General features: G+C 41.2%; 1 protein-coding gene across 5 annotated transcripts in view; it reads right to left on the bottom strand.

The window, feature by feature from the left end:
• Hs3st-A (Heparan sulfate 3-O sulfotransferase-A) overlaps positions 1 to 20,050 on the bottom strand; it is a 193,365-nt gene that overhangs the window by 47,829 nt on the left and 125,486 nt on the right. For 3 of the 5 annotated variants that reach the window (XR_004463689.2, XR_004463690.2, XM_033328558.2), the window contains exons 1-2: positions 4,789 to 5,051; positions 2,179 to 2,680 (exon numbers count right to left, since the gene is read on the bottom strand). Coding sequence is in view for 3 of the 5 variants with exons in the window: in XM_033328558.2 (XP_033184449.1) it covers positions 2,179 to 2,680; positions 4,789 to 4,859 (573 nt within the window). In the remaining 2 variants the exon portion in view is untranslated. Of the gene's footprint in view, positions 1 to 2,178; positions 2,681 to 4,788; positions 5,052 to 12,148; positions 12,243 to 20,050 lie in introns of those variants that run through there. The other 2 variants (XM_033328559.2, XM_033328560.2) reach the window with 1 other exon arrangement.

Here is a 20,050-nt window from a genome sequence, read left to right as displayed (position 1 = left end):
CTGCGACGAGAAATCAGCGACGTGAGGAATTATCGTTAAGCGCGAGAAAACGAGAAAATCACGCGACGCTTCGGAGCAACAATTTCGTTGCGAAATTTTAGAGAAAGTTGTCGTACGCGTGTTTCCTGTATTATCGTTTACCTACGTTTAATATATTGGATTTTACAGCAGACATAGTATCGCTGGATCACTTAGAACAGTGATCGTCATGGTAACGATTACGTGTAATTGACTTGATACGTAGGTGTGTATAATAATTTGCGTTCGTAGGTCCTATGATACACGAATTTAACACGTGAAAGGGACTGCTTTAAAATTGTCGATTTACGACTATCAAACGTACCGATCAGAAGCCACATCGATCAGCTTTGTAACTCGAGAAATAAAGAGAAGTTTTTTAAATTTACCTTAGAATTTTTTAGAATCTTTTTGCAGTGAACGAACTTACGAAAGCAAAAATCATTCGTTCCTTCAGAATATCAATCGTGCGCTTATTTAACGAAATTGGGGAATCATTAAAATATGGAGTTGATCAGTATGGCTTTTGAAAGCCATCATCAGATGAAAATCGTTTTCGCGATTCTACGATTTGCACCTCGTTTCGTTGAATTCGTTGAATTGAATGATATATAAAATACATTTCGTCGGAAGGATAATCACGTATGATAATATTACGGTTGATTACGACCAACAACGCATCCACGCATAGTGTCAAGCGCATTTCGTGTAACGATATTCATCGTGATATCCAGAATTTCGTGGTGCCACGCTGTTTACGTTCGCAAACTATACACGAATGCGAGTTGCATGTTATTTAGCAGTAACGCTAAAAGCAAAAATGTGTTCGTAGACCGTGGCATTAACTGCGATTATATCCAGTGTAACGTTTTTATTAGGCATTTTAGAAAATGGTTGTTCCAACAGAAATTACTTCATAAAAGCTGGCTTTAGTTTAATTTTTGAAAATTCGATACGCGTTATCGCACCAGCGAATTGTTCTAATAGAATTCCCTTTACTTTATCCAATATCTCTGTCTCGTGTAAAATTTCGAATTATCTGATATTCTAATTAGTCCGGAGATATTTCATCTTTATTTATTAAAAACATCGTTTCGTACAAAAGAGGATGAAAAAGTTCTAACAAGTTTCCTTATTTCCTTCTTTTCTTCGGTAGGAACATCCTGTGCGTTTCGCTTCTCGCTTTGGAACGTTCAATTTGAACGTATAGTTTGCGAAGGAAATATGGTGGACTCTTAAATTACGGTATCAAGCTACACCACCGTGTAACGTTGACGAATCGAATCGCGTGGATTTATTTCCTCTTCGAGGTTGTAAGAAACGAGTTAACCTTGACACCGTACGATTCTATCGCGAACGTTGCTCGTCAAATTAATTTCGGGTGACTGAATCGGCCGAATGAACCGTGAACCGAGCCAATACGTAACTTTCGATTTACAAACTTACCGACTACCCTATTATTGCGTGTCTTTCGAGCTGGCGAAAAAGCTATCGTACGATAATTAAACGTTATAATTAGGAAGAACTATGGTTTACCTATCTTTAAGCTACGACGATTGCTTGGTATTCTCGTAAAACAAGCAACGCGATATTTAAATCGTCCTCTCTTACGTAAAGCAACAAGAGCAAAGATAGCACCGTGTCCGAATTAATAGCCTTTTGCGGTCGAATGTTGCCACAGTGGCGGCGTTTAAAGTTTCTCTTGAAAGTCGAACGTCGTTGCAACAATTTAAAATTCCTCTTCAAGCTATAAATATTTATTCCTTCCTCCAATTGGTAATCGTCATCGCAGAAACACATCGACCGCAAATGGTTGACGCGAGACGAACCGTACGATTCGGGATCGTACGTCGCACGATTGGACTGCGGATTTATTGGGATGACGACTAAGTGATTGCGGATTTTCTCATTACCACGTGATAACAAAATCCGCAATCGCTTAGTTGCCAACGCAATACAATACGAGAAATTCGACAAGTTCGGCAAAAAGCACGTACGAGGCGTACGACACGCAGAAATATACAAGATACTGCTAGTATTCATTACGATATTTAGCAGATAAGATAAATTCCTATTTAGGTCCCGCTTCTTTCAGCCACGCGCACGAAAAAGCACAAGAATGTGTAAAAATTCGCGGTCTTTGGCCGAATTCGTACCCACCTCTGGCGTGACGAAATAGCTGGGACTTTTCTCGATGGTGATTTGGCCCCTGAAGGAATAAGGCATCTTGCGTCGATACCACTCGAGGCCTTTCCCGTAATTATCGTCGCGGTCGAAGAAATGTACCTCGCCAGCGGCTTTCTGGATTTGCGGGTGAAGGAAGAGCATCTCGAGGAGCGCCCTGGTGCCGCATTTCCGTACGCCGATGATGATCGCCTGAGGTAGATGACGGCTGGTGCGTGGGAAGTGCACCTTGCTGGAGAAGAGCAAAGGCGGTGTGGCGCGGACTTGGGAGACGAGTTCGACGGTACGACCCTCGACGGCGGAGGCTGCGTGAAAACTGTATACCGCGCTATCGTACAGAATGTGGAAGGTCAGAAAGAGGGAGAGTAGGACAACGGTGAGGAAGGCAGCGGCCATTTTCGGTCTGGATATGCCAACCACCAGGATGCAGTCCGATGTGTCGCCCTCGGCCGGCCTCATGGCAGAGCGGGACATCCACCTGATGACACACGTTATCATCGTTATTGATCGTATCATTTTTGCAGGAAGTGATCCAAACGTAGTCTGGGTTCTAAACGTGGGCTGGATGAATTTTTAAACACTATTGTTTTTACTTTTACTTTGAATATATGATTTGAAACGAATATTAGTTTTCTTCGGTTTATTTCAACTGCACGTAGATAGATTAGGTCATCCGAAAAGTTTCTTTCGTCTTATAAGGAAATAACGGACGCGCAGCATTTTCCGTTTTATATTATTTCACCGAATTACGTATGATCCATTTTGTTCTATCAAAATAAAGATCACAACGTTCGACAGATTAGGTTTCATGTTTGTATAAAGATGCATCGTTGTAAAAGACGTGTCCGTAAAAGAAAGACACTTTTCGGACAACCTAATACAAATATGTACATCGAGGTGTTACACGTTAAAAAATCTTCGACAGGTTTGGCGATAGGTTCCGAAGTAAAAACGTTATTTAAATCACCTCTTCTGTCGAAACGTATACAGTGGCTACAAAACATGTTATTTCTTTCGCACACCATTATGTTTATCGTAATAGTCAAATACCAAGTAATTATCACCGTGGTAGTCGGCGGTCATCGGTGATTACCAAACTTTTTCAAATGATTAAGATAAGATAAATTTCATGGACCAACAAACTTTCATGCGGATGACTTTATAGAAAAAAGCGTCAAAATGTAACGTAATATTTGGATTAAACGTAAAGATTAAACGTTGTAGTATATTTCAATCTATCGCCCAGAAGATAAAATATGTCAAATTCACCTGACTATTATAAATATAATTCGCCTTCTACATAACGACCAACATTTCGTACTACGAAAATAAAACGTACAATACGTTTTATTGATGAAAATACGCTTCGTCGATGGAATAAGGTTACGTGCAAATACTCTTTGTAGCCGTTGTAAAATTTCTTCGTTCGCGCAGAATATTTTTCCACGCAGAATCAACTTTCCTATCTCTTTGCCCCTCCATTCTACCTCATTAGAACGACTACGAGCATTACCGGATTAAAGCATGTCTCTTTCAATTTGGTGGCACGCAACCCGCGTCGTTAAAAACACGCACGTGTAGCTCGTAATTTATTCTTTCCACGCGGCAGGAATTATTAACGCCGGTGTACTTACCGATCATTACGCGCATACTGATAAGCGGTCGTCTCGCACGCGTTGCACTTAATCGCACGACGTCGCGTCGGGATTTCCATCTGCGTTCAAAGTGGAAAACACGGCGCGGATCTCGGCCTGGCCCGTTCCAGTGTATTTACCAGCGGCAGCGTAATTGAAACACGATAGAATAAGCGCAACAGAGGCGAACGCCAGAGCGTTCCACCGTTCTCAAGTTGCGTAACTTCGAATTCATTACGTTGTCGGCCACGGCTGAATAAAGGCCGGTACAACCGTGCGCTCTGTGTGCCCCGAAGTAACCGCTGATGGAGTTGGTATCGAAACGTTGAATTGTCGGCGTACTCGCTTTTTCGCAGGATTTCGGAATCGTAACGCGCTGTATAGGGCCAGAGCTACGCGAGAAGATCCGGTGAAATGGGAAATGGGTCGTCGAACGGAGAGCAGACCGGAGACCTTTTACAGGCAAATTGAATTATTCGCGTTTACGAACGTTTCGTCGTGGTATCTTTCTTTAAGAGTTTTATCAATTCATTGTGCACTGCACGCGTGGTTTTCGGTTAAACCGAAGGTATTCTCCTTCTTAATTTTTCGAATCTTTCTAATCCTTTGCGAGTTACCATATTTTTCTAGCTACCAGGTAGCTGAAGCAACGAAAATCCATCATCAGTTTGCGAACACAAATTTCGAATGTCGCCAGCGTGGCCGCATGGCTATAAACGGGATTTTCATAGCAAATCGCGATCCACGTTTTGCGAACATTCCGGTTCAATTATTCGGGGTAGACCCGAAACTCGCGAAACGTGGAAACAAAGCGCAACGCATTATCGGGAACGCGATCGAAATCCGATGAGCCACAAATACATAGGTGCATTTTTTTCTTGTATTTTCATAAATTTCGTAAAAATTGTCGATTTACTTGGCCGTCGAAATGGCAGAGTGAATTCTAACTTACAGTGCGAACAATTTTAACGGATATCCTCCTCCTTTTATCCGATTGTTACTACCGTTCGTTCGTCCCAGCATCGCCTCCAGTTCGTGAAACCGGTTCGACAAAAGTCCTGCAGGCTGACGGATGAAGGATTAAAGATCCGTAGTAATTAACGTAATGATCTGTTTCACGGTAACAAAGGGCAAGGAGACCCTCCCCTAGCGATCGACGAGGCGATGGAATTAATCGTGGTGCGTTTGCGAATTATATCTCGAACGCGGGCAAGTTTTATCGGTAACTGCTCGAAGCTATAAATCAAGCAGGGAAGCCCGCATGCAGTCTCGCGGAACGAACGGATCCTTCGCGGAAAACAAAGTGTACACCAGATAAGAATAATCTGGTCGGAAACGCTGACATCAGCTGCCGTGATACAAACGCCTGTTAAGTGAGATTAATTAAAATCATCTTCGTATCTAAATTCGCGTACGTATCTTGCGTCACTGTCTTTTTTTAAATAGCGTTCAAACTAGCGCGCTGCTTCCGAATGCACGAACGCCGACGAGATGGTGAATTTTCAGCCTTTTAACACCGACAGAATTCAAGGTACGGCCGATTTAGGGAACTTCGTAACTTGGAACGAAACTCGGGATAAATTTTAATATTCTATAATTTACATTTCACTTTTGATCTTAAGTTTCGTTCGAAAAGGAAGATGGACATTTATTTTAGAAAATGTTAACTTCGAATAACTCGTTGGAAAGGATAAGGAGAAGTAACAAAGATAAGACGATGAAACTTTCGAGCAGCTAGGAAGAAACGCGCGTGGACATCTTGACGTGGAAAGCCGGAAGGAAAAAGGCCGGAACCTCATGACACGCTGAACTTTCGTATACGTGATCGAGAAACTTAACGAAACGCATTTATAAGAGAAGGTTCCGCTATGCTGGAACTCGGGAAATGTTAGTACCGTTGCTTTCGCTGCAATCGATAAATCAACTCGTACGTTGCTTTTGCCCGAGGCTGCCAAGAACGAGCCACGATACACCACGTTGGGTCCACCGTATCCGATAAGGATAATCGTGTGAAAAACAATTCGTTCCTTCAGCTTTCTATCGTAACATCGAACGAATCTTTCGACCGTGATACTTCGTAATTAAATACGCCACGGATCAAACGTTTCAAGCTAGCGGCGGTTCAACGTGTTTCATCTTTCGTGTTTCTTCCTTTGCGAACCAAGCGACGACAAACGAAATACCCTTCGACGATAAAGTTAATTTTACATCGAAGAAATACGATCCACATCGGTGGTGGAAAAAGGTAGCGGAATAAACTTCCTCGCGACCAGCACACTCTGCTCTGTAGTACCTTAGCCGAATGAAAGATTAAACAAGCGATGGTGCAATTTCTCTTTTGCTTGTTACACTTTCGTAGTTACCAGTTGCTGAATACCGCGCTGTCTTTGAAGTGTAGACGAAGAAGCCTTGGTGTTGGAGGCTCGACGACTCTAACTTTACCAAACCACCGCGGATATAACGAAATTTCCGATGTGCTTTTAACATAGACGGTGCTGCTTCTGTTCTTGCGATAAAAGTATTTTGAAATTTACACGCGCTGGCGGAAAAGAGGAAATTTAAAATTCATACGCTATGAATATTAAGCGAACTAAAAATTAATTAACTAAAAAGCTTTTTGCCGTATTGGCAAAAATCATCTGCGCTGTGCTGGTATATATATATATATTATAATTATTCATCGTCCTTATCGAATAAAAATTCAGTTCGTAAAATTCCATACAAATAAAATATCCTTCCGTGTCTCTTATTTTATGAACATTTTCTTTTATCCGTCGTCGTATTTATGGTTGCTCGGGTCCCACTCGTGTTTTAAATATCGCGTTGATGTTTCCTGCGAGATTTCGCGAATATTTCAGCCCGCTTCTTCGCGACAGATCCGAAACTGTCCTGTCGTTTCACGCGATCGAAATCCCAGGAACCACGAACGCGTCGTTCGATCGTGGCGAAAACTAAAAATCTAAATTATTTAGTTACGATGGCAACGTAAGTTTGTTCGGTCACGGCTCGTTCTTCCTACTCTCTAATCGTTCTCTTTCAGCTGTTCGATCCTTGTCTCCTCGACGCGAACACGCCGACTCGAATTCGCTAGATCGCTACACCCACGCGAGCCAAATTTAATTACTTTCAGCGAGTAACGATTAAATACGAAAACAAACTAATTACTAACAGCACGACGAGATACAAAAATCAATACCCGCTCCTCCTCCTCCTCTTTCTACCTTATCGTATGGTCGTAAAACGGCAACTGCCATTTCATTTACTCGAGTAAAAGCTAACGATATCACGGCGGACGAAGAGGAAATTAACGCATTCCTAGCGCGTTTTAATGTCAATGGAAGAGGAACGAAGGAGAAGGAAGACGAAAGGAGAAGAATCTGCAACGCAGCTCAAGAGGCGCTCAGTTTCTAAATAAAGACGTTTAATGAAGTCTCGGGAGAGGAGGAGACGCCGAGAGGAACGAGCGAACTTTCGATCTCGCGCTACAACTCGAATAAATCGGAATTTAAAAGCGGCGAAACTTTTAGCCGCCGGTCCTTAAGCTTAGAATAACTAACGAACGTTTGAAATCGTATGGCTTTCAGGCGAACGAGAAAAGCGCTCGACTTCTCGACCGTCGTCGTACATCATCGATTTCCTACGAAACGCGCGAGAACAAGTATCCACTTTTGGGACCGTGAAACATATGTCCTGCGCCGACAATGCATCTGTTTCTTTGCGATACATCCTGCCTTCCAACCAGATTCCTTTTCCTCTTTGTCTTCTATTTTATATGGAGAGCTTTGTACGCCGCCTCTCTAAGATATCCTAAAATAAGGATTTCCTTTCCAAGCGATCTTTCATGTTTTAAGACGGAACGAAAGCTACATCGCGAAATATCTGTGCTTCCTCGTTCCAACTGAGATAAATCGATGTTACGTTATTTTTATGTACGGATGTCCCTCCTACGACACGTTACTCCTACGATATGCATTCGCTTTAACGAGGTTGGACAATTGCAATTCATCTACAACTATCGCGTTCAACGAGGAACAAGCGTATCTACAAGATACAAAAGAAAAAGCCAAACAAGTGTAACCGACGTGACGCGGATATCGCGATCAATGAGATCTCCTTTGGGAGCGCGCCGCTTTAAATCTCGCAAGAAACGAATGCAAGATACCAGCAGATCTGAAAGAAGCTCTCGGTGGCCAAAAGGATTCAATCGCGGTAATCTCGTTCACCAACGATATACATCTCGGAAACCTTATTTAAACGACAAAGTTAACTATGTTTCAAAGTATCTAATTAGCATAAGTACTCGTTAATAATCTGACACGTTGATGTCACTCTAAACCAGCGAATCAAAGGAATAGAAAAGATACAAAAGAATTTACGTGTTGTGCGTACCGCTATCGGGAAGACGTCACGTACGTTTACAGTCCGATTTAGCTTCCTGTGACTCAGTTTGGTTGAATTAAATTAAAATTAGATCGCGAAGAACCCACGACTTTTCGTACGATTCTCCGTAGCTACGATTTCGTCGGTACAGTCGATCAGCGCCTACGAGATCCTACGCGATCGACTTTGTTTAACCCCTTGGCCTACACGTTATCTGCCGATCGCGCGAGCCATAGTAAGCAAGAAATTCGGTCACGCGCCGTGCCCTATTCATCTGTTCAGCCGTGTGCCCGAACTGGCGCACGATGTATACTTCTTATGACATGTATATTTAGGGGCTACAAAAGATATTGTGAAATAATAAACAACGTTTGAGGACAAATAGCGTTTTTAAGACGTGTTTTAATAGTGTTTTTAGACTCGCGGTCTTCGCTTATGGCACAAATTCTTTACCACGAGTTTGACTCGTGGTTATAAGCCAAGGGGTTAAATGTTTCGTAGAATTGAACGAAGACCAACAGCGTTGGATTTCTGGCCATAAAACTGTCCGATGTCTCTGCAGACATTTTCTCGCCATAGCTCGTATCATTGTCACCGTATACGCTCTAACGCTTTTGATCTTCGCTCAATCCTTTGCGTCTTCCAGTCAGTGAAATTCGTAAAGTCAGATTTCCGGGCAAGAAACTGTCCGATATTTCTCCAGACCCTTTTTCTCCATAGCTCGTACCGTTGTCACTGTATACGGACTCTGAGTCCACAAATTCGATTTCATCGTTGACACGCTTCAACGAAATTAGCATTTGCTGTAGTGGGTGCGCGGCAACTTTGCAAACGCGACGCGTTACATCACGAGAAATCTAAACTCGCCGATCGTTTCCAAGGGACGTTATCGGCCAGTTGGAAGGCAATTGGAGGGAAACAAGCGGCATCGAAAACCCATAGGCCCGTTCTACCCTCTGGTTTCGATCGGTTGATTCTGGGCGACCAAAGTCGTGGGAGCGCGGAAGAGCGAAATGGAGGAACCGAGGGCCGGCACAGAGACAGAGACAGAGGCAGACGATTTTCGGCGCAACGCCAAATATTTATCTCGCATCGGCGGGACCACTCTTTGGCAGCACATCGACCGTATTATCGCGACAAATCGCAATTTCGACGGTTAACTTCCACGCGGACGACCGGCCGCCAAACGACGGCCACCACTGACTTTTGCCGCGTTATTACGCGCGCGTTCCGTGTTATCAAATCAACTTGAATTGTATCGCGCGTGAAATTCTCGCTCGTCAGCGACCAGAAATTTCTACATACCAGGGATAAATCATAAAACCATAGAAGAACCACGAAGAAGTATGGGAGAAAAAATTCGAGTACGTCGTAATCGACGAGTCGAACGTTGTTCGGAATTTTGAGTGGCCCTCTGTTTATGGCACGGATAGACCCGTTCCCTTCTTTAGAAAATTCCGAATTACATGTCCTCCCTGAGCTGTAAACCTAATGACTCCGAGGTCAGGTAAAAAACTCCGGAAAAGGACCAGCCGGAAGGACACGATGGACAGACGAAATCCAACGGCTGGTAGGGAGAAACAACAACGTAGGAGGACAGTTCGTCAACAGACATCGTACCGTACGGCTGAAATACTTCGCTCCCAACAAGATCTTACCACCGCCGTGCATCACATCACACGTTACGTTCATACAACAAGTTCAACACAGTGCTGGATTACTCTAACACTCGATATATTAAAGCTGCCCCACCTTGAGCGTCAATTCATTCGAGGTACGCGATATCGACCGATCGGTTTGATCTGACTGGTTGCTCTTTGCTCGATAATTCGCAACAGGAAACTTGTTACGTTTACGCGTTGTTAAGTGTGCATTATTTACACAGACGGAACGTTTCGTGAAATAATTATTTAACACAGTCACCGCCAAGTGCATCTTCGTGGATTCTGCGCTCGCGTCCTTACATCCGCGTTTCCTCTGTAAGCGTCACAAAATACGAAGCGAAAATAGCAACGCGCGATGAACTAGACGACTATGCAAATAATGCTACCGAGATAATGCGAAGAAGGTCGAGAATTTGCAAAGTATCGTACAAGAAAAGTAACCATATTTCTTGTAGGTTGTATTAGCAACCTTCACTTACCGCTTATACTTCTTGTTGTGCTTTAATACGATTCATCAATTGGCAATATGCCTACGTAATTATTTCCAAATTTTTGTATAAATAAATACTTGAAATTGTCAATTATAACATTGTCTGTTGATGTATCTTCGTTATTATTCATACTCGGTACCTACCATTCAGAAATTATTTTTTAACGCTATTGTTAAATAATTTTGAGTGCTTGTATATAATTAGGTGTTATAGCTAATAGTAACTTTAAAACATCGTTCGCACGACGGTCACCGGTGATCGTCACGGCGATGAATCTGTTAACGAATAATAATTATTTAGCGATTATTTAATTTTCTTCGCTTCTCGCATTACTTTTATTATATTGCGCCCCATCGCGATATCCTTTACGCTACTTTGATATTTTCTGCATCTACTACTTTTTTCATACACCATGAGCGTACCTTTTACTACGATCGACGATCAACCCCTTGAAAGAATCTCGGGGAACTCGTTTAAAAGGCGAATATGCAGTTTTTCAGTTAGCCCGTCAATTTTCGTTGTTATTCACGGGAAAATAGCCGCAGTTATGACGAGTATAATTTTAGGACAACGTACCTCGTGCTACAACGTCTCCACCTTTTTAATTACATCCGGCACTGTCGTGACTGCTCGCCATGATCGTTGCGTTTAAATTGAAGACCTTATCTTACGAATTGGACCAATTAGACTCCGCGGAAGGCAACGATCTTCCTGTCACGGATACCGTCGCGGAAGCGTTTCTTACTCGCGCGCAAACTACCAAAACATCTTACGAACTATCTTTCTTACTTTGCAACATTCTCTCGTATACAAAAACGCGGCGTAGTTCTTGTCGTAGGATCGATATCTCGTATCGAGGCGTCTTTGTCTTTTGTTGCCTTCCGTGCAAAATGTAAAAACAGGCATTGCAACGCACCGTGAAATCGCAATTTGTTAGTACGTTTTAGATCGTGAAGATAATAGACGAAAGTAGCTTCTGTTGTTTTACGTATGCGCACAATGTTCCAATTTATGAAAAAAAAAAAAAAAAAAAAAGAGGAAGAAATATATGTGCGAGTTCGATTGCATAAGAATAAACCGTGTTTCGAAAGTCTTCCAGATTTAAATATAAAATATAATACACGAGCCTCGCGTTGCTCTTTCAAATCCTACATCAAAATTTTCCCATTTGACTAACTGTCGTCTTTCTTCAATCCCATACCACACTTTTATTTTTTTTTTAAATAAACCATGTTGGAATTGATATTTTATGTATATTCAGCTAGCCGAATACATATTTAAACTTTATTTTGACGTATACGTCATAACGGCAACACGGGGAAAAATTTGTGCATTTTTGATATTGCGCGAAACGTGCAACTAATATTCAGCGACGGATAATGCGGCAATCGAAGCGCCTAGATTCGAGATGATGCGTGGGTTTATAAAATTTGATCATTCGGAGCAGCCGTGAAATCGATTTAATTTTCGAAACGTTTAATGTTCCAGTTTCGAGGGATTTCGCCAGAGTCGAATTAAAATAGCAGAAAACTGTGAATAACACCGTGAGAATTTTAACAAACAGTATTAACAAAGAGGAAATATTCACGGCCGTTCCATTATCGCTGTTTTTATTTATCATCGACGTGTTTTTATTGTTCGTCGAAATCTGATAAACATTCTCCAACAATTTCATTCAAAACATATTGGAATTACGCGTCGGATAGAACATCTCGGTACAACTTGTTATCTTTCCATCCAATATTCAACTTACTATTTTTTATTACGAGATACTCACAATACATCTATAGGGGACTGGGGAGACCACTCTCGACGAGGCCGTGCCTTGTTGGGCATTTGCGTTTGTTTATTTGTTCACATTCTTGAGGATTCTGCAAAAATACAACACAACGAAAATTACGTATAAATATCTTCATACATTTGCACGTACAAAAAGTATGTACACACCATTGCATCTATTATCGCATTTACAACGAGAGTTAGATACACGTACATTTTAAAACGAGGTTAGTATAATATTGACTTACCCTATGCTTTCTTTTTACTATTAATTCGTATTTTCCATACTTTATATTTTTTTTATCAATTTTCAACTTATGCAACAATACGTGTAAGGATTTTCGAATAACTTTTGTACCTTCAAGAAGTGTGTTTATTTTTAACTCTCACTGTGTATACTAGTTAATCAGATCCAATCGTAATAAATTTCGTATCATTCGGTATTTTCGTATGACTATACAAATTCCACACTATGGAAATGAAACGTAGTCTTTGATAAAAAAATCTTTCATTGGAAGATAGTCATTGTATGTTACTTATGACACATTTACTATCTGCATCGAATTGATCAACGACGAATCATCATTACAAGTAACAATATTTAGCTTATTTTATATTTATTTTTTATTTATCTCATATTTAGCGTATTTATACGAAACCTACTGTACAATAAAACTCCATTTACTAGAAATTTTAGTTAACCTCGCGATTAACTGAACTTGTGCTACTTGAATTCACTTATCCGACTGTGAGCTCCTGTTCTGTGGACGAAAAATATTAGGCAGCGAAGAAAATCGATGAACTTTAATTATACAAATTGTATGTTCAAAAAAATGGAGTTCTACCACACGCACGATTTCCCGTCTCAATTTTGTTTCTTAATGTTGAAGTGGTCACTACTTTTAAGAAAACTCTATATCTGGTCTTTCTAGTTTTCTCAAGCACTCAAGTCATCGACAGCATGTAGACAAAAGACTGCGACGAAGACAGACCATAAACAGTAGACAGGCGACGTTGGCTTCGGAGTTTTCAGTTATTGGGTGACACCAGCTCAAATTGTATTCTTACTTATAATTACACTTCTATTTAAATATATTTTCTACCTTACAATTTATCCACGAGTTTCTCTGTTTACACATCAAATAATCTCAACATTTAAACGTCTCGAAACGTTGCAAATTCTTTTCGTTTGCTAAGACACTACGATTGGAATACGAAGAAATAGCAATTCTATATGTTGGCAACGCGAGAAAAGTAAGATCGGAATATAAAAATTCGAGGATCGTAGCAGAGGTTCGTCGACGCTCTGATAGGAGATTCGCAGTACTTTGATTTCCATCGCATAAAAGAGTTACCATCGTCGCTGAAATTAATTCGAACGCGACGTTCTCGAAATCTTTGCGTTCGAACGAGCATCGGTGCACTGTAGATACATCAACGAAAATCAAAGGTTCCCCGAGAACGCAATTTCGCGTGGTAACGAAAGAGACGGGGACGAGGATGTGAAAAATCAAACGATTTCGAGGACAATTCGGAGCAAAGCCGTTGCGTTATTGCGGACGAAAATGAAAATCCACGATGACAGTGGTATAACTTTTCTCATTTTGCCGCGTGGCTGTTCGCGAGCCTGGCTTCCTCGAGAGACAAGAGCGAGAGTGCGTCGGTTGACACTGTCGCGATACTTATCGTGATACTTGTCATTGCGATGTATTCTTGGCAACTTTCAAATTTACGTTTCAAGATTACGCTATCGCGAATTACTTTAACCACGAATTTCCCTCGCAATTCTTTCCTTCTTTTCGTGTCACCGCCAAGCCTTTCTTAAAGTTTTCCCACTCTAGACGCACTCGCTACACATCCTGAATTCCCGAAGCCAGATGTACAGGTATATAAGACACAATAGAATCGTCGTCGCGTCGCTTCGAAATACAAATTATGAGAAATTTTCGCAGAACAGGCAATTCCAGGCACGAACGTGCATTTCGAGCCGCCCGAAAATATTCCGAACATAGCAGGGCATGCAAATTGCTATCCTCCATCGTTCGAAACAAAGCGAAAGAGAGAAGAAGAAGAAGAAAAAAAAAAGAAAATATTCCCGAGAAAAGAAGGCGAATAAAAAGAGAACAGAGAAAAAAGAGACAGAGCGAGTAATGAAATTTGCTAGTTCGATACGTGCATCTTTACCGACTGAGCGAAAAACGCCACCCATTCTATTCCTGGGAATTCGATGAATCGTTCCGTTGACGCAAGAATGTCCACGTGCATCGCTCGTTCGTTATCTATTCATCGCGGTAATCGTATTGCGTATCGTGAAATTGGAGGGGAAAAAATGGCAAGGAAAATCGACGCAATTTAGGTTAAAATAGCAGGAAGATTTCGAAACAATAGCGAACGAGAGCGAGTGGATTGTATAGGATAGCAATGACAGTGATTTACGTGGCTCCACTTAACCGGAACGTTCTCACGTGCAGCTATAGAGATCGTCGTGAATCGGCGGTAGCGAAGAACATCGCGATTCGAAGTGGAACTACGCGTTGTTGGAATTTTCACGCAAAACAACTTAATGATAACGACTAATCGTCTGTTGCGATAGTACGCGCACGTACGTGCGATAGCTTCGACGCGTATGCGACGTTTCGACTATTTTGGTTCTCAATTTGTTTGTTCCTTTCTTTTTTACGTCTAGCGAAACGTCTCACAAAAGATACGCGGTAGAACAATTTTCAATTTCTCCTTTCCTCGTTTCCCTTCGACTTTCCAAAGAGGAGAACATCGAAAGTATCGCGAGAAGGCGACAAGAGATAACAAATTATCGGTGGAATTTTTTAAGGAAAGCGGCGCGCGTGCTGGCACGTAGACGTTGGCGAAGATCGGATTAAGCTCGCGCAGAAATTGTTTCTCGTCGATTCATCCATCTTACGAAACCGTTCGCTTTGTCAGCCATTGTGCTTCGTTAAAAAGCATATTCTGGCATCGATTAATCTCGCTGCCATTGCTCGTACCAAGAATAACGGAGACCCGTAACACGCATCTTCTCGGAAGTTCTTCGTCGAGAGAAAATGCTTTCGTAATTATAAGGAGAGACGACAATGCGAGCAAGATGATCCAGTTTAGAATACCTCTGATTAGGAGAATGATGAATACGTTATCAGTGGAAGTTTGCATAATTGAAGAGCCTCCGCTTTGGCCTTCAGCTCGTTAGCGTTTAACACAACACTTGAAAATGGAAACGTTTTAATTGGAACGCTGGATTACTGCTCGCTTATTACGACCTTATTTATACGCGCGAAATTAATTCTCGAAAACGCGAACGAGTGGCGCGTCGCGGTTTCTTGCATTTATTATATCTACGTTATTTGTATTTCTTTTTTATACCATCGTTCGAACCGTTCTTTTCCGGCTCTTTTTCAATCTTGTTCTTTTTTTTCCTTATTTTTTTTTTTTTTTTTTTTTTAGAACATCGCTTTATGCTCGTGCCCGAGCGAATAAAACGCGAGATACCGTGTAATTAGCGATTTAAACATCAGCGAATGATTCCGTATGAAAATATAAATTTGTTCGTTTCGATCGCAAATTTACATTTATGTAAATGTACAGATTGGTTGAAATATTTGTAAAAAGTACGAGAGCTTTTACGCGAAACTGTAAAAATAAAACCACAAAAATAATTAGAAACTCCTGTGTTTTCAATGGGAATTCTTTGCTTTTACATCGACGCTATCGAAAGAAAAAAGAAATTCCCTTCTCCACGACTGCAATATTCCCGTGTCTTTTATTTTCTTTGGTAAATACTACGTGTCCGTAGATTTTCCTGCGTTCTATCAATGGCTCCTACAATGGAATAAAACCATTTTCGATGGTAAAAGGATCTTAACCATTCTTTTGTCCCGCTGTGTGAGCCACGCTCGGCTATTTCATCGTTGCAGAGGAAAAATTATATCTTCGAAAATTCGGACGCGTAACGAGCCCCTGGTAATAGAAAAATTAACTTCCCGGTTGGAAGAAACTCCGGTAAACGTTACGAGTGAAGAGAGTAACTTTGAGAATAACTTTGCAAAATGAGCTTTTGAAAAGTTGTCAAACTACAGCCAGTTCTTTGAGAATCGTATCTGTCCTGTGGAGGATTCGTTTTGGAAATGACAGATTCGCGACTGGGAATGGCCAGTCGGAAGGAAAAATTCCAAGCTGAAAGCGGCGTTAAGCGATCGTCGTGTCGGCGCCAGTTTGCAAACAAGCACGATGATGATCGATACCTGGTGCGAGTTATGCCTGTCCAACTTTCTTTATCGATGTTCGTATCATGCGAAGAAACGTGCGACGATTCTTTCGAAACTACCCTCTGATTCCCAGCTTCTCGTTGTCTTTTCTTCAATCCAGTTTAACGAGGGTTAACACCGACGATACGCAAACTCTTGTTCGGATTTTTCGAATTTCTTCGAGTACGCGTGTTGCATTTTTTTTTATCGTATTTATGCATACCAAGACTACGAAACGTTTATAAAACGAAAGTCTGCGTAGCAAGCGTCTGGACGATAAAATAAAAGTTACAAGGGAAGGTCTCTCGTAAATTCAACAAATTATGAAACTTTGAAGATACGTAGACGATATATGTATCTCTTTCCTTTTTTCTTTTCACTGTCCAAACTCGCTGTGAGAGGGTGAAACTTCTCTTTGACCCTTGAAAATACCGGCTATTTCACGATCTTGCGGTGTATTCGCGAAATTATTTATGAAATGTATTTAACTTATTTGCATCATGACCCTACTTAAGAGGACTGGTCGGTCGTAGGTGCAGTAAATGACATCCGAATTCTTCACGGAGTTTATCGAAAATTTACTGTTCAAAACGATCGGTAGACAGTGTTACCTCGCAAACATCGCATCTTACATTTTTTATAACAGAGGAAAAAAGTGAAAATTATTTATTTAAAAAAGAATTATTTAGATTGAAATGGAAATAAAAAGAAGCAGTCGCAGCGCGCGTTATAATCCGCGCTTCGATGCAAATAGGTTAAGATCGCGGGATCGATGAATCGGTGGACGAGGTTCTCGAAACAGCGATAAACCGTAGCGATTGAGCGAGAGAGGCGCCTCTGTCTTTTACATACGAAAAACACGCTTTCCATTCTCGATCTACCGATCTTTCGCACCACGTTCCAACACGAAACGAGAAAGGAATTTTCTTGGAATTTTTCCTCGTGTAGAACCGTTTCACCCTGTGTCACGAAAGGTCTTCGGAAAGAAGAAGAACGCGAGAACAGAATCGATACATCGAACAGCGGAGAGGTTAATGATGCACAGTGGAATGAAAGCAAGGATGTAGGGCGTGGGTGTGCGATCGTTTCGGCGATGTAACACACGACATTCTTCCGCTTGCATAACGTCCACGGCCGTTTCCAGACGGTATTGTAAAGGCCGTACGGTTCCTCCGGCACGATCAGGTCGGTTTTCACCGCCTCCCGCTGCCATCATCCCCGACATGCAACACAGAACACGCAACATTCGCCCTCGTGTTTTTTCCTCCGGGATCAATCGACTTCCGCGGGAAGATGATTACGGGTTTCCTCTTTCTTTCGATCTTCGTGCAATTTACGAGAATTTTTTCAACCCCTCCACGATACGCAGTCTCGTGGAATTTAAGCCTCCCATGCCGATCATTTCTGGATCGGACTTTTTACAAGTTTTCACGGTTTCGTCTAGCAGAGGGTACACGTTCTTCAATTTTCTTCAACTACTTGGTAATAAATGACGTTTTTTCGAAGGTTGTAACGTCTGTTGAAATAAACGCGTAGTACCCTGGAGAAAAGCAGCAGGTCGAGTAAATGCAGCCTGGTATTAGTTTTTAATCGTTGTAAGTGCTACCTTGAACATAATCCTCTATTGCAGCGGATTATTCTTTCACGGTAAACTTAGCTTTCCATATTTTATTCGCGTATTTGTACTCGCGTTTCTTTCTCCCTCTATGAACGGCGTACGTACAATTTGTAACACGAGTTGCTCCGTTCCATGAAATATTTAATACATATATAACGTAGCTGGAAACGTGTCGTTTGTTTTCTAGAAAAACTCGCGGTACGATACTGAAAACGTTACGATACTTAAAGTTCGTAGTTTGCCACATTGTTTTGAAATATTTATCGCCAAAGAGTGTATATCCTAACAACATCGCGGTAATTCTAAGAACTTCTCGTACGATTCAAGTGGGAGTTTTTGAAAAATACGAACACGAGAGAAAAGCATATACACTGGCTAATCTTACGCATTTTACTTATTTTATTTTCCATCAACAACGTGCCGCTTGTTATTTCCATTCTCGATAACGCGTTATACTGCTGTACCTTCTGAATAGATTACAATTATTATTCTACTTTATCGAACATACGTATTCCGTGTGTACGCGATATTTACACACAACTCTACAACTTAACGAATCAATTTATCATAAATAAACGGCAACGAATAACGCGCGTTATTTTATTCCGTTTTATACGTCGAGCAATAATACACCTCATTTAGCACCTTCAAAACTCACGATCCAACGCAACTATTTATAAAAGCAATTATTTCCTCCGATTCACGAGTGCCTAATTACAAAGGAACAACAGGTAGAACTTACAATCAACAAACAATTATTATTATAAATGAAATCTAACGATTATCGTTAGAACACGCGAGTATCGTGGAACGTGAGCGAACGACAGCAGCAAGTGCCTGTCGAAATTTTGCAGAGATGGTAATCTTTTTATTTCTCTCTATCTTTTCACCTTTCGTATCGTGTTAACATTTGCAAAAACCAACCTAACTGAAATTGTTCCACTTTTAATAACTTTGAATTCGGTAATTATACCGAGTCTCCGATTAAGAGACAATCTGATTAAACAGGTTAAAATTCATATCCCGTCGGATATTAACATCCGGAGCGGTTCTAATTAATGAAAAATTGGGACGCGAGGAAATTGAAAAGGGAAGTTCTCGGCTCGAAGGAATTGGCCTATCGTGCTGCCTCGAGGGAAAAGCTCTCGAGCTATTCTTATTTCGCTTGATTTAAGAACGTTTCCAGGAACATTATTCAAACCCTAAACTGGAAACGCTATCTAACGATCGCTAATGTATGCGGCTTGTTTCATCGTGCGCGCCGCTTTTCAACGTGTTAAACGCTCGGCCACGGAACGTTACTCGCGCGATGCGCCTCGAGCACGCGAAACTCACGGCGCAACTTTTTCTTCTTTCGTACGTTCCAATCGCTGTCTAAACTTTCGTCCTTCGTCGGCGATCCACCGATCCGCCTTTCGTCGCAGCTTTCCAAAAATTGAGAAACCCCGTTCGTTTAAATCTGATCGATCGATCGACATTTGCATAGTTCTATCTTAAACTTTTTAAAGAGCAAGTCTATCTTTGCAACTTTTTAGACCCACGCGATTCCTCGGCCAATCAGGATAATTCCATCGAACGTATACGAAAGTAACGGCAGTTTCTGCAGATTGGAAATATTCAACGCAACAATCGACACGATATCAATTAACCGTAAACGGATAATTACGAACTTCAATCAAGTAATAGCAGATTTTGTAGGTTGAAAATGTTTGACGAAGCAACTGACAGGATATCGACTAGCTATAAATAAATAAATCGAAACTTCAATTATAATAAAGGCAGCGCAGGTATTGTATTATTTAATCGAGAAATATCGTTCGTCTAAATTTTATCAACAACGTATATCGATTAATATTTGCATCGTACTAATTGCTAGCAGTTAATAACGTAGTAATTGAAAATAACAAGTCCATTATCAAAGTAGACAGGTTCCATTCGAACGAAATATACGTAATTAGTAGAATATGAATTAATTAAGGAGCAATTGCCAGTGATTGTTAATATCACACGGGCGTCTCTTACTTCG

This window comes from Bombus vancouverensis, chromosome 3 (genome assembly GCF_051014615.1).
Source record: "Bombus vancouverensis nearcticus chromosome 3, iyBomVanc1_principal, whole genome shotgun sequence".
Classification (NCBI taxonomy): Eukaryota; Metazoa; Arthropoda; class Insecta; order Hymenoptera; family Apidae; genus Bombus; species Bombus vancouverensis.
The sequence above is the reverse complement of the archived record's forward strand: the minus strand, read 5'-3'. Positions and strand labels throughout refer to the sequence as shown.